We start from the raw sequence: 15,658 nt of genomic DNA, 5'->3' as shown, positions 1-15,658 counted from the left end.
TGTCAATCTAGTGCTCTCAATCAGGACCCAGACAAAATCTGCACAAAAGATGTTTCCCACTGTACCCCCACAGCCATGCTCCCTTTCTTTCCCTGGTTCCAGCTCAGGGCAGCGAGCACAATTACATGTGGGAGCCCAACTCTTTGAATCATCAAATACCCCTATTAACTTTGGGCCCCAACACGCAACATAAGTACAACCCTACTGGGTCATAGAATATTAGGGTTGGAGGAGACCTCAGGAGGTCATCTCGTCCAATCCCCTCCTCAAAGCAGGACCAATCCCCAACTAAATCATCCCAGACAGGGCTTTGTCAAGCTGGGCCTTAAAAACCTCTAAGGGTGGAGATTCCGCCACCTCCCATGGTAACCCATTCCAAAGGTCCATCTAGCCCAGTGTCCTGTCTTTCGACAGTGGCCAATGCCAAGTGCCCCAGAGGGAATGAACCGAATAGTGATAAAGTGATCCATCCGCTGTCACCCGTTCACAACTTCTGGCAAACAAAGGCTAGGAACACCATCTCTGCCCATCCTGGCTAATGACAACACCAGAAGGGAGAAGAATGAGAAGAGGCAGAGGCAAGAAGTATAGTTGCCTAAGAAATGGAGACACTCCCCCTCCCCCCCCCACAACACTGTTTAACTTTAAGACATTTCTTTATTGTTCTAATCAGGTTTATTTTTGATTGTTTAATAAAAACTGTTAGAAATTCATTTACAAAGAATCTGCAGTGCATGGTGCAACAGAGCAATTTCCTGCAATATGCTTAAAAGACAATATTGTGTTAAGTTTATGTATTATTGTGGGCTAGGATTGTATGTAACCTCTTTAGAAGGGAGATGTGATAGATGTAAGACCTAGGAGTTCAGAATACTATATTGAAAATGTGCCAAACAAGTTAGGACCTTTGGGACAATAAGTGTTAAGAGGATTTTACTGGGGAATCTCTAGGCGGAGGTTAATGCAAATTACCCAGTTCTGGTTATGCAAAAACCTAGTCTTTTGAAGATGTGCCCTTAGAAAAGGATGAGTGTCTGCTGATTACCTGTTACAGAGGGCCAAGGTCAACAGCCCAAGCTATATAAAGAAATGGCTGATCTGCCCAGCCCAGGTCCTATTTCTAGATTTGAGAGAGATGAACTTGTAACCACAGGGAAACCCCACTTGTGGGTTTTGAAGGACTAAAAACCTACCAGAGCCATAGGTTGGAGTTGAAGTGACCTCTGGTAAGCTTTTTAGCATGTGTGTAGGTTGTTTTAATATTGTTTAACGTATCGTATGCAGTATATACTAAAACAAGATAATGTTTTTATATGTTTAATGCTTTTACCTTGAGAATAAATGTGCTTGCTTAGAAGGATCTGTGTTTAACTTATAACTGTGGATATAGTTGGTCATAGTCTTTGGAGAAAAAGCCAAGCTCAGGCATTGGCCTGTTTAGGCAGACTGGCTTGCTAGGGATATCACAGTGTAAATCAGGGAACTGTGAAGCATTAAAATTTCCAGTCAAAAGAGAGTGAAACATAGGTTTCCACACAGGAGAAGGCTGGGAGTTGGAAGCCTAAAGCAGGTGCCCTTAGTGGACTACAGAGGGGGAATACAGGTGCAGTTGCCCTGAAACTGAGACACTTGGTGTTGTCAGACGTCACCAGTGTGGTGCTCTGCTCTATTCAATGTTGATAACAGTCAGCTGCATGCATGTGTTCCCTCTGTGTGCTGCCCCAGCTCTGCAGATCACTGGCACAGCAGACCCCGAGAGAACGCCCAACTCCGATAAGGTACGAAGGCACCCAGCCAGGTTTATTGTCAAACAAAGCACAGTAATAGTTTCCAGCAGACTTTACAGGACATACTGCGAATATGTGCCCCCTGACAATGGACGCAGCTCAGTCAGTGGCGGGACACTCCACTGCCCCCTAGGCTGTACAGAGACACTGCCTCAGGGATGCATTCTTATAACAAACAAGTTACATATCGTTCCTGACGTATTGAGGTGCAACCTCTCTACGTAGCGAGGTGCCGCCTCTCACCTTGTACATGTTGGTTTGAACAAAACAACTCTATCCATCATATTACCCTTTTGCCCCTGTCTTTAGGATGGGTCAGCCTGTTACTTGTTATGTGTGTGGAATGTGCAAGTATCGGAATGTTCTGGTATCTCTAGTGTCCAGTACCTTTTAGGTATGTATATTTTTGCAACATCAGCCATTTCCTTGCCAACTTCTGTGAGCAGGGCCTGCCTCTAGCTCACAGCCTAACTTTGCTTTATGTTAGCAAAGTCTTGACCATTCATTTAGTTCAGGCCTTAGGCCTCATACCGGGCCTCTGATACAAGGGTTTATGTTTCAGGACTGTATCTTCCCACATTTGGTGTACACACAGAATTACTCCTGGGGGAATTTTGCACCACTGTGCAATACAGAAATGAAAGTTGTTTGCACCCCCACTCCGCCCCGAAATGGGATGCAGAGATGTTGGCTGCCACTAGGGTCTGCTTGACCCAGCAGAGCCCAGCTCACAAACAGAAGATAAGGCCAGGGATGGGGGAGGGAACTGGAGTGTTCCTAGCAGCTGCAGTTCCCAGCACGCACTAAAGGAAGGAGGTGGCGGAACTGCGCAAGAAACTCTGTGCAAGCCCGGTACCCAGCATCAGACTGTTTCTCCCTCTGGATCCTTGGGCTCTGTGGGGTAGAGGGTTTGAATGTCTGGGCTGGGGGCCGGGGGCCACAGTTGGCCTCTGGGGAGTAGGGGATGTGAATGTCTGGTCTGGCAGGGGGACGGCTGGGCTCTGGGTGGGAGGGGATGAGAGTGTCTGGCCCCCCGGCTGGGCTCTGATAGTGAGGGGGCAGAGAAACAGGGATGGGGCTGTCATATGGGTTTCTTTAACTCTCTACTCCTGGGGGAATTTTTTCCTGTATCTGTATTGTTACAGACATTTGCTGACAGGTATTTTTGAATAAATTACCAAAATAATTGTAACTGGTGTGTTATATAGAGTTATTTTGACAAATATAATTTGCAGAATTTTGTAGAATTTTAAAACGTGCACAGAATTTTTAATTATTTGGTGCAGAATTCCCCCAGCAGTAAAAAATGTAATTTTTGCATACAAAATTACAAAGTCACAGACACAAGCTAAAAGGAGTGCCACAGTGTGCTACTTCTACCACCCATAAAGGAAACTGCAATTCTTCCAATCCATTTCTCCTCTTCTTCCCCTCCCCATGGTTAACAGCTGGATGTACAGCTGTACACTTTCAAGCCTGATACTCAAAGTAAACTGTGGGACCATACCTAAGTTTTATGTGTATTCCAATGCAGAAACAAAGGCAAGTTCCAAAACACACTTACAAATTCAGGAAGTGGCTTTTCCTCCTGTAAATATTTCAGAACCAGTGTTTGCACAATACAGTACTTAAGTGTTTGATCTACTTGCATAGTTTGGAAGTGAACATGGTTTTTCAGGGACACTGGAAACCTTTCACCACTCACTTCAGAGCATTGCGAGTTGGTTTCTCATTGAAAAGGAAATCAATTTCATGGAGTCAGGTTACTTTCTAAATGTAAGTTATTTATTTATGCTGTATACACCAGTCCTTGAACAGAGGTCGTCACAAACAGCGTGAAGGCAATCCCCTTTCAGAAATCTCACTCCAAAAACTAATGCTTGGTTTGAAGGAAACAACTGAAATATTGAGAATAGAGCAAACACTCTTGCTGATTGCAACAGGCCTCCAAAATAACTCTCATTACAAAATTAGCAACAATACATTTTTTCCCAGTCTGTACGCTGTTCGCAATTTAAGAAAAATAACTTGTAAGACTAATAGCACCATCTGGTGACTCCTGCCATAATACTGTATCCCTCTTCTTTGGCCCACAATCAATAACAATTACTCTACACACCACCACTGTGCCTCTCCCTGTGAACACTTCTTAATAGCAACATATTATAGTAGTTCACAAATCCAATATGTCAAACAGTCCTTAAATGATTAAAATTTTAAAGGACAAACATCACCCAAATCAAACCACATAAACTAGGAAATACAGTATCATCATACAGAGGGCAGAGTTAAAGTTGTCTAGATGGCTGCAATACCCAGTATTACAATAACTGTTGACTTTTTTTGTGGTAAAGACTGTCTGGGTGTGTCCATTTGGGAAGTGTCCACTGTCTGGGTGTGTCCATTTCCATACTTCCTGATTTTTGTGGTTTTGAAGTGGGTGTTATTTGCCCTTAGCAACTGTAACTGTACTTTTGTTTGACGCTTTTGTCTGTTACCAACGTTTATTTAATTATAGACATTTCTGTGGCACTCATCACCAAAATACCTGAACACCTCACATCCAAATTATGTCAAGAAGATAGAGCTCTTCTTCCTTATCCATTTGACATTTCTCTACAGAGCAGAGTGAGGGTGAATTCCTTTTGTGTAGGTATAACTATTACATAATTGTTTAGGAAAGTCTTTTTTTCATATATGTATGTTGCACCTTGCTTTGCAAATGGTGAGATTGTGGCTTGACTTGTGTGCAACTTTGTTCCATAATTATAGACTCTTCATTCAGAACACCCTTCTCTCTGCCACTGCAAGAAGACATACTGTTAATTCCGCTTATTAGCAACTCCTCTGTTGCCAGCAAAAAGTTGCTATTATCCGGCAGTTACTAATAAATGGAAGGCCGGTTTGCAAGGCACCAGCCAGGGAAGGAAGTGCTGGGATGTGCCTTCCTTGGCTGCAGTCCTGCAAACCTGCTTGTGGCAGAGAACAGCATGGTGTGGGTCTGCACGCTAGATGTAGAGGCTTTCTACAGGAGTGGGAGTGTGGGATATTTGGAAGGGCTGCGCAATACTTCCTCTGCACTCTCCAGGAATCAGAAGTCTAGGTACAGTCCCCCAGCAGGATGCAGCCCAGGCTGTGCAGAGAGAGGTGCCACACAGCTCCAGCTTCTGGGCTGCAGCCCATTATCTCCTGTGTAGTCCCTATGCGTGCAGGCTGGTTTCCAGGGCTGCAGCCCCTGAAGGAAGTGCTGGAATGGGTTGAGCACTGGCTTCAGGCAAGTTTGTAGGGTGATGTCCAGGGAAGGTGCATCCCAACGCTTCATTTCCAGGTTGCAGCTCTGCAAACCTGCATGCCTGGCACTTCCCAGTGCTTCCTTCTCTGGCTGCAGCCTTGCAAACCTGCTGCAGGTGGGGCATTTGTTCCAAAAATGTTAATAAGCAATATGCCATTGCCGATATCCAAATCCCATTGACGTTAAAGTCAATGGGACAGGATTCATAGAATCATAGAACTGGAAGGGACTTCGAGAGGTCATCTAGTCCAGTCCCCTGCACTCAAGGCAGGACTAAGTATTATCTAGACCATCCCTGACGGGTGTTTGTCCAACCTGCTCTTAAAAATACCCAGTGATGGAGATTACACCGCCTCCCTAGGCAATTTATTCCTGTGTTTAACCACTCTGACAGTTAGGAAGTTTTTCTTAATGTCCAGCCTAAACTGCCCTTGCTGCAATTTAGGGCCATTACTTCTTGTCCTATCCTCAGAGGTTAACATCAATTTTTCTCCCTCCTCCTTGTAACAGTCTTTTAAGTACTTGAAAACTGTTATCATGTCCCATCTGTCTTCTCTCCTCCAGACTAAGCAAACCCAATTTTTTTCAATCTTCCCTCATAGGTCATGTTTTCCAGACCTTTAATCATTTTGGTTGCTCTTTTCTGGACTCTCTCCAATTTATCCACATCTTTCCTGAAATGTGGTGCCCAGAACTGTACTCCAATACTCCACAGTACTCCAATTGATGCCTAATCAGCACGGAGTAGAGCGGAAGAATTACTCCAGAACCCATCCCTGCGGGACCCCACTTGTTATGCCCTTCCAGCATGACTGTGAACCACTGATAACTACTCTCTGGGAACGATTTTCTACCAGTTATGCACCCACCTTATAGTAGCTCCATCTTGGTTGCATTTCCCTAGTTTGTTTATGAGAAGGTCATGTGAGACCGTATCAAAAGCCTTACTATAGTCAAGATGTATCACATCTACCGCTTCCCCCCATTCACAAGGCTAGTTACCCTGTCAAAGAAAGCTATCAGGTTGGTTTGACATGATTTGTTCTTGACATATCCATGCTGACTGTTATTTATCACCTTATTATCTTCTAGGTGTTTGCAAATTGATTGCTTAATTATTTGCTCCATTATCTTTCCGGGCAAAGAGTTGGATGGGAGGGTGACACCCAGGGAGCTTGTGGTGGGGAATGGAGGAATGCAAGAAGCCACTGGTGTGCAATTCGCTTGGCCTACAAATGCTACAACATGTTCATGTTCTTCTGTCAGGACACTTTTTACATCACCATCACGATTTTACTCCTATCCAAATCTTTTGGGAATTTTCTGCTCCCTGCCTGATTTCTCTGTTACAACGCTTCCAGCCTCAGCTACATTCTTGGTTGCTGAGGGCAGCTGAACTAATATTCTGCCCTTTGGGTACCTCTTAGATGGCCCTTACACCTGAACAGTCATTTTTATTTACACTGGATAACACACAGTGCTTGGTTTCAGAGTAGCAGCTGGGTTAGTCTGTATCCACAAAAAGAAAAGGAGTACTTGTGGCACCTTAGAGACTAACAAATTTATTTGAGCATAAGCTTTCGTGAGCTACAGCATCCACGGTATGCATCCAATGAAGTGAGCTGTAGCTCACGAAAGCTTATGCTCAAATAAATTTGTTAGTCTCTAAGGTGCCACAAGTACACAGTGCTTGGTTTACGTAAGCAACTAAGTGTGTGACCCTCTTTGTATGTAAGAGAGAGGCCTGGAATAGTGGAGAATCTTTTTCTAAACCCGAATGTATTTGGTCACAATATAATGCAGTATTGCTCACAGCCACCACTCTTGCTATCTGATTTTGAGGGTATTCTTTGGCCTTTGAATCCACTGAACATGTAACCACAGTTCCTACAGAAAGCTTTACAATAAGATAATAGAATCTGGATTAGTGCCAGTGTGTACCAAGCTGAAGAAATGAGGCTCTTAAGGAGGGGAAAACAGAGAAACCAAACAAACCCTACAGCAATCAGCCTTTAGAAGTAAGTTTGTAACAAACATTCTGTGACACAGCTTTTTATCAACCGAATACCCTTATAGCTAAGACATACAACTTTTACTATTTAAAATGACAATGGATTCACTTGTTAGTTCTTTGTGTTATGTAATGGAATTTACATTTCTCTGGTTTTTTTCATTGTAGGGGTTGATTATAAAACAAGCATTTCCTTGTCACTGCTGTGAAGTTCATGGCATGTGTGACTTGTGAAACACTAAGCCTCAAATTACCATTGCTTCATCTCTCCTAATTGTGCTGTTGTGTCACTGGACCTGTGTACTGGTATAGTTACACCAGCAAAGCCTTCCTTGCTCTCCCTGCTCCGCTTTGCAGGTCTCCTCTTCCATCTTTCCCTTTTCCTCCCCTTCCTCCTACCTCCTCCCCTTTTATGTAGTTCAGTTCTCTTCTTTCTTCTGGTTGGGCCATGACACACATGGATCCTTCCAGCAGGGATTTGTTAAAACGTACACTTAGTGCTGGACCCTTTTTCAGTGCAGTCAGAACAGAGCTTTCAGGTGCAAGTGTTGGAGGATGCTACTGTTGCCATGGCAGGATGGTTGGACACATTATAGGTACTTTAGTAGCCACCCAGCACAGACATTGGTGCTGCTTCTGGTGCCTGCCTCTTTTTGCCTGCTACTTCTGATACCCCATCTTGGGTTTCTGAGGTGACATCTGCAACTGCATGCTGTTACAGCCTCAGGGCCTCTGCTAAAAACTTATTTTGGAACTAATCCGTTTGTTGAGAGAACTTAATTTGGGGCTCTAAACTTTGAGCATATTTAAATTTATTCTGTGTACGTTCTGAATGTTTACCACCTTTCTTCCCGTCCAGTGATTCAGTGTTCTCATATGCCCAAGTATTCTGTTCTAGAAATATTGGAAAGGAAGTGACTTTGTACTTTGAACTCCTAATTAATGACAATTGTTAGTAAATGAGTTTTTCTTTAACTGTTTCGAGAAATACAGGAGGGAAAAAAGTTCTTTCAGAAATCTGGTTTCAAGAAGTCTAATTTCTTCTGTAAAAGGTTTATCTAAAATAATAATCTCTATTATAATATTGTTTGTAGTTACATGTCAAATGCCATACAAAACATACTGGTTCAGCCCCTGTATATAGGGTGAAACATCAAAGCTAAAATGACTGGATTTTTAACTTGTACCTGGGCACAGATCTCTCCATTTTAGTCAGTGGAGCAACTGCAGATCTGCTTGGAGAGTCTTCATTTGTTAAATGAAAATCCCAGCAATGTATAATATAGAAAACAACATATAGCATAAAGTCCCAGGATTAAGTATTTTACTATCACTGAGAGTGAAAAAACGTTGTAATGTTTCTGTTAAATACATAGTTTTGAAAAAAAGAGTGGTCTTATGGCTAAGGCAGTGGTTTAGAACTAAGAAAATAGGAGTTCAGTTCCCAGCTCTGTCAGACACTTGCTGTGTGTAAGCCATTTAATCTTTCTGTGCCTCAATTCCCTCTCTATAAAATGGGGGAAGATAATGCTTTCCATCCCTTATGGGTATTCAGAACATGACATCCATTTATTTGTGTAGGGTACTCAAATACAACAGTGATGGGAGTGCCTGGTAAAATGCCCAGATTTATATACTGGTAAATATACTTGGTAAATACTTTTAAGATTTACAGGTATGAATATGCAAAACTAATGGCAATGTGCTTAGAATCTTCGAAATCTGGACTAATAATTTCAGCAAATCAGTCCATGGTTTTTGGTAATTATGTGCAAGAAATTAATCAGACTTGTCGAACATAAGCAAAAACATAATCCTCTTAATCTTTTTAAAGATTATAGTGTCAGGTGAGACTTCTGATGGCTTGTTTAGTTCTACTGTACTCCTAAATGTAAACAAAATGACAAGACATTCTGAACTAGATTTGGTACAGGTGCATAAAGTGCACTTGCAATTCTCAGATTACATAAAATACTTTGCTGTATAGTGTATTGTACTGTACCATATAGATGCCACGTCTTTCCTGAAAATCCCCTTGCTCTTTTAAAACTTTCTAAAGAGGCCAAGATATTGCAAAATTAAGTACCAAAAAATGTTAGAAAAAAGCTAAGTAAAATCCTTTTTTCCTCCACAGTAAGAAAAATGAAAAACCAACATTGCAGAACAATGAGGTAATTATTTCTTATTTTTTATTTTAAATAATACCAATAAAATATGGTTTAGATTTAATTAATCTTCTTCTTCCCAAAATTGAACTTCTTGTATTCTTTCCAAATCTGAGCTATCGTAGTTGTAGCTAAGAGGATGCATAGATTTGTGGTGGTTGGTTTCTTGATTTTGAGTACTGGATTGTGGGGTCTTTTCTTTTTAAAGAAGGTACTGAAGCTTCCTTTTGTAAGGGAAAAACACAAAGCATTTTATAAATTTAAGTTTCAAAATGTACCCATTTTATTTATATCAGGCTTCAATGTCTTCAAATTCTTTAAAGGTTACTTTCCAAAGGAAAAAAAAATAGCCTTGTGCCTTTTTGCTTTGTCATGGTGCATAATCAAGGCCTGACGGGGTTTGTTTTGTTTGTCTGTCTGTCTGTCTTTCATTAAATGTTCAGGTCTTATGTGCCTGGGACAACTCCATGATCACTAAAGAAGTAGTAGAAGGAGTTTTTTAGCCACTCTAGAATTTTAACATCTATTAAACTTTTATGCTTTATTAACATTTGGCGGAAGGACATCTTACAGATTCAGCATACCTATCACTTAATAATATGCCAAGGTAGTCTGTTCTAGAAATATGGGAAAGAGAGTCTAATTAGTGATAGTTTTTGGTAAAGTGCTCTGAATTCTGGCCTAGACTAGAAATATTGAATGGAATAACTAAATGAACTGTAAATCAGTCAACCTACAGCAGTGCAAAGCCTTAATGTAAAAGCACATAAACTGTTTTAAATCCTGTTTACATAAATTTACCTTAAGTTGCTAGATCAGTTTAATTGTATTTTTACAACTTTTTCAACTGTAGATCAGCCCTGATATGTAAAGAAAGTACACGAGTAAAACTGGAATACCAGATTTGGCATTCTTGGTTTTTTTGTTTTGTTTTGTTTTTTTAAAAAAAGTGTTTTTTTTAAGGGCGGGTGGACCCTTGTCAGGCTGTTAATGCAGTATTAAGCAGCAGAAGCGCAAAAAAAAAAAAAGCGTACATTTTAGATAGTCTTTAACAAATATAAGGTCTGTATATTTGGGACCTTTATCTGTAGAGGCTGAGAGACATGAATTGTTTCGTTCCAAGATCATCTTGTACCCTAAGACAAGATAATTTTTAAAACCTTTCTATATCATTGTTTTTTCACTGTGTAACAGATAATTTAGCTATAGCAAAGGAATGGCTAGAAAGATTCCTGGCCCAGTCTTGCTGAATTGACTACAATGGGAGCAGGGTCCAGCCTCTTCGTTACTATGAATAAATGTTATGACACGAGAAAATGCCTTTGCTCTTGATAGCTAGGGACAGATCTTGGTCTTGTGTACATTAGTGTAAATCTAGTGCAATACCATTGGCTTTGATGAAGTTACTGCAATATCACATCACAGTAACCAAGAGAAGAATCAGGACCATTTTGTGGGATAGAAGCAGATTGTAAAATGCTGACCTTTTTGTATCAAAGTACTTTACAAACATTAAATTAACCAGTGTTACAAGTTTGGCAACATGTCTTGTAACAATCACTGCCTATAAACAGGTTTCAGAGTAACAGCCGTGTTAGTCTGTATTCGCAAAAAGAAAAGGAGTACTTGTGGCACCTTAGAGACTAACCAATTTATTTGAGCATGAGCTTTCGTGAGCTACAGCTCACTTCATCAGATGCATGCCGTGGAAACTGCAGCAGACTTTATATATACACAGAGAACATGAAAAAATACCTCCTCCCACCCCATTGTCCAGCTGGTAATTGCTTATCTAAAGTGATCATCAGGTGGGCCATTTCCAGCACAAATCCAGGTTTTCTCACCCTCCACCCCCCCACACAAATTCACTCTCCTGCTGGTGATAGCCCATCCAAAGTGACAACTCTTTACACAATGTGCATGATAATAAAGTTGGGCCATTTCCTGCACAAATCCAGGTTCTCTCACCCCCTCACCCCCCTCCCAAAAACCACACACACAAACTCACTATCCTGCTGGTAATAGCTCATCCAAAGTGACCATTCTCCCTACAATGTGCATAATTAAGGTGGGCCATTTCCAGCACAAATCCAGGTTCTCTCACATCCCCCCCACCCCCATACACACACAAACTCACTCTCCTGCTGGTAATAGCTCATCCAAACTGACCACTCTCCAAGTTTAAATCCAAGTTAAACCAGAACATCTGTGTGGGGGGGGGGGGGAATAGGAAAAAACAAGAGGAAATAGGCTACCTTGCATAATGACTTAGCCACTCCCAGTCTCTATTTAAGCCTAAATTAATAGTATCCAATTTGCAAATGAATTCCAATTCAGCAGTTTCTCGCTGGAGTCTGGATTTGAAGTTTTTTTGTTTTAAGATAGCGACCTTCATGTCTGTGATTGCGTGACCAGAGAGATTGAAGTGTTCTCCGACTGGTTTATGAATGTTATAATTCTTGACATCTGATTTGTGTCCATTTATTCTTTTACGTAGAGACTGTCCAGTTTGACCAATGTACATGGCAGAGGGGCATTGCTGGCACATGATGGCATATATCACATTGGTGGATGTGCAGGTATACGAGCCTCTGATAGTGTGGCTGATGTTATTAGGCCCTGTGATGGTGTCCCCTGAATAGATATGTGGGCACAATTGGCAACGGGCTTTGTTGCAAGGATAAGTTCCTGGGTTAGTGGTTCTGTTGTGTGGTATGTGGTTGTTGGTGAGTATTTGCTTCAGGTTGCGGGGCTGTCTGTAGGCAAGGACTGGCCTGTCTCCCAAGATTTGTGAGAGTGTTGGGTCATCCTTTAGGATAGGTTGTAGATCCTTAATAATGCGTTGGAGGGGTTTTAGTTGGGGGCTGAAGGTGACGGCTAGTGGCGTTCAGTTATTTTCTTTGTTAGGCCTGTCCTGTAGTAGGTAACTTCTGGGAACTCTTCTGGCTCTATCAATCTGTTTCTTAACTTCTGCAGGTGGGTATTGTAGTTGTAAGAAAGCTTGATAGAGATCTTGTAGGTGTTTGTCTCTGTCTGAGGGGTTGGAGCAAATGCGGTTGTATCGCAGAGCTTGGCTGAAAAAGGACACTAAACTTTCTAAACTACTACATGCTACAAGGGGCCACAGCAATGGTTCCCTCAACCCACCTAGCAATATTGTTAACCTATCCAACTATACTGTCAGCCCAGCAGAAGCAGCTGTCCTATCTCGGGGCCTTTCCTTCTGCCCCTCCTCCCCCACGAACATGATACAGTTCTGTGGTGACCTAGAATCCTATTTTCGACGTCTCCGACTCAAGGAATATTTCCAAAATACCTCTGAACAACATACTAATCCACAGAGACCTTCCTACCAACACTACAGAAAGAGGGATTCTAGGTGGACTCCTCCTGAAGGTCGAAACAGCAGACTGGACTTCTACATAGAGTGCTTCCGCTGACGTGCACGGGCTGAAATTGTGGAAAAGCAGCATCACTTGCCCCGTAACCTCTGCCGTGCAGAACACAATGCCATCCACAGCCTCAGAAACAACTCTGACATCATAATCAAAAAGGCTGACAAAGGAGGTGCTGTTGTCATCATGAATAGGTCGGAATATGAACAAGAGGCTGCTCGGCAGCTCTCCAACACGAGTTTCTACAAGCCATTACCCTATGATCCCACTGAGAGTTACCAAAAGCAACTACAGCATTTGCTCAAGAAACTTCCTGAAAAAGCATAAGATCAAATCCGCACAGACACACCCCTGGAACCCCGACCTGGGATATTCTATCTACTACCCAAGATCCATAAACCTGGAAATCCTGGGCGCCCCATCATCTCAGGCATTGGCACCCTGACAGCAGGATTGTCTGGCTATGTAGACTCCCTCCTCAGGCCCTACGCTACCAGCACTCCCAGCTACCTTCGAGACACCACTGACTTCCTAAGGAAACTTCAATCTATCGGTGATCTTCCTGATAACACCATCCTGGCCACTATGGATGTAGAAGCCCTCTACACCAACATTCCACACAAAGATGGACTACAAGCCGTCAGGAACACTATCCCCGATAATGTCACGGCTAACCTGGTGGCTGAACTTTGTGACTTTGTCCTTACCCATAACTATTTCACATTTGGGGACAATGTATACCTTCAGATCAGCGGCACTGCTATGGGTACCCGCATGGCCCCACAGTATGCCAACATTTTTATGGCTGATTTAGAACAACGCTTCCTCAGTTCTCGTCCCCTAAAGCCCCTACTCTACTTGCGCTATATTGATGACATCTTCATCATCTGGACCCATGGAAAAGAAGCCCTTGAGGAATTCCACCATGATTTCAACAATTTCCATCCCACCACCAACCTCAGCCTGGTCCAGTCCACACAAGAGATCCACTTCCTGGACACTACAGTGCTAATAAACAATGGTCACATAAACACCACCCTATACCGGAAACCTACTGACCGCTATTCCTACCTGCATGCCTCCAGCTTTCACCCTGACCACACCACACGATCCATCGTCTACAGCCAAGCTCTGCGATACAACCGCATTTGCTCCAACCCCTCAGACAGAGACAAACACCTACAAGATCTCTATCAAGCTTTCTTACAACTACAATACCCACCTGCAGAAGTTAAGAAACAGATTGATAGAGCCAGAAGAGTTCCCAGAAGTTACCTACTACAGGACAGGCCTAACAAAGAAAATAACTGAACGCCACTAGCCGTCACCTTCAGCCCCCAACTAAAACCCCTCCAACGCATTATTAAGGATCTACAACCTATCCTAAAGGATGACCCAACACTCTCACAAATCTTGGGAGACAGGCCAGTCCTTGCCTACAGACAGCCCCGCAACCTGAAGCAAATACTCACCAACAACCACATACCACACAACAGAACCACTAACCCAGGAACTTATCCTTGCAACAAAGCCCGTTGCCAGTTGTGCCCACATATCTATTCAGGGGACACCATCACAGGGCCTAATAACATCAGCCACACTATCAGAGGCTCGTATACCTGCACATCCACCAATGTGATATATGCCATCATGTGCCAGCAATGCCCCTCTGCCATGTACATTGGTCAAACTGGACAGTCTCTACGTAAAAGAATAAATGGACACAAATCAGATGTCAAGAATTATAACATTCATAAACCAGTCGGAGAACACTTCAATCTCTCTGGTCACGCAATCACAGACATGAAGGTCGCTATCTTAAAACAAAAAAACTTCAAATCCAGACTCCAGCGAGAAACTGCTGAATTGGAATTCATTTGCAAATTGGATACTATTAATTTAGGCTTAAATAGAGACTGGGAGTGGCTAAGTCATTATGCAAGGTAGCCTATTTCCTCTTGTTTTTTCCTATTCCCCCCCCCCCCCACAGATGTTCTGGTTTAACTTGGATTTAAACTTGGAGAGTGGTCAGTTTGGATGAGCTATTACCAGCAGGAGAGTGAGTTTGTGTGTGTATGGGGGTGGGGGGGATGTGAGAGAACCTGGATTTGTGCTGGAAATGGCCCACCTTAATTATGCACATTGTAGGGAGAATGGTCACTTTGGATGAGCTATTACCAGCAGGATAGTGAGTTTGTGTGTGTGGTTTTTGGGAGGGGGGTGAGGGGGTGAGAGAACCTGGATTTGTGCAGGAAATGGCCCAACTTTATTATCATGCACATTGTGTAAAGAGTTGTCACTTTGGATGGGCTATCACCAGCAGGAGAGTGAATTTGTGTGGGGGGGTGGAGGGTGAGAAAACCTGGATTTGTGCTGGAAATGGCCCATCTGATGATCACTTTAGATAAGCTATTACCAGCAGGACAGTGGGGTGGGAGGAGGTATTTTTTCATATTCTCTGTGTATAAATAAAGCCTGCTGCAGTTTCCACGGCATGCATCCGATGAAGTGAGCTGTAGCTCACGAAAGCTCATGCTCAAATAAATTGGTTAGTCTCTAAGGTGCCACAAGTACTCCTTTTCTTTTTGCCTATAAACACTGGCATTAGTTGATTGGAATAGTTCATTTGATGTTTAAAATGATCATCACTAATATTTTTTTCCTAATTTTCAGTGTTGAAATTAGTGTAGAATCTGACATTATAATCCTTTTTAAAAAACAAAAGCCTTTTGAAAGTTCAACAATTTCAGGTTTCTTTTTTTAAATAAAATGCACCTTTTTAAGCCAAAATTTGTATGTTTGATTTTTAAAGTACAATATAAAATAAGATGAGATTTCAAGAGTTGCTAAAAAGTAAATGTCAGTACTAGGCACTTTATGCTGCATAACCAAGGCCTGAAATGTTTTTTCTGCTTGTTTTTAATATTAGAAATTCATTTCCTTTCTAGTCCGGAAAGACTCTCTGTGACTGGAGACCTAGAGAAACTGATATTTTAAGAACAAAGCAA

General features: G+C 42.2%; 1 protein-coding gene across 6 annotated transcripts in view; it reads left to right on the top strand.

Moving 5' to 3' along the window:
• Positions 1-15,658, top strand: part of ABCD3 (ATP binding cassette subfamily D member 3) — a 76,053-nt gene that overhangs the window by 18,632 nt on the left and 41,763 nt on the right. For 5 of the 6 annotated variants that reach the window (XR_012160408.1, XM_073357003.1, XM_073357001.1 and 2 more), the window contains one exon: positions 9,225-9,261. Coding sequence is in view for 3 of the 6 variants with exons in the window: in XM_073357003.1 (XP_073213104.1) it covers positions 9,225-9,261 (37 nt within the window). In the remaining 3 variants the exon portion in view is untranslated. Of the gene's footprint in view, positions 1-4,305; positions 4,437-9,224; positions 9,262-15,658 lie in introns of those variants that run through there. The other variant, XM_073357004.1, reaches the window with a different exon arrangement.

Source organism: Lepidochelys kempii, chromosome 8 (assembly GCF_965140265.1).
Source record: "Lepidochelys kempii isolate rLepKem1 chromosome 8, rLepKem1.hap2, whole genome shotgun sequence".
Classification (NCBI taxonomy): Eukaryota; Metazoa; Chordata; order Testudines; family Cheloniidae; genus Lepidochelys; species Lepidochelys kempii.
This window is presented reverse-complemented; position numbering and strand designations above follow the sequence as displayed.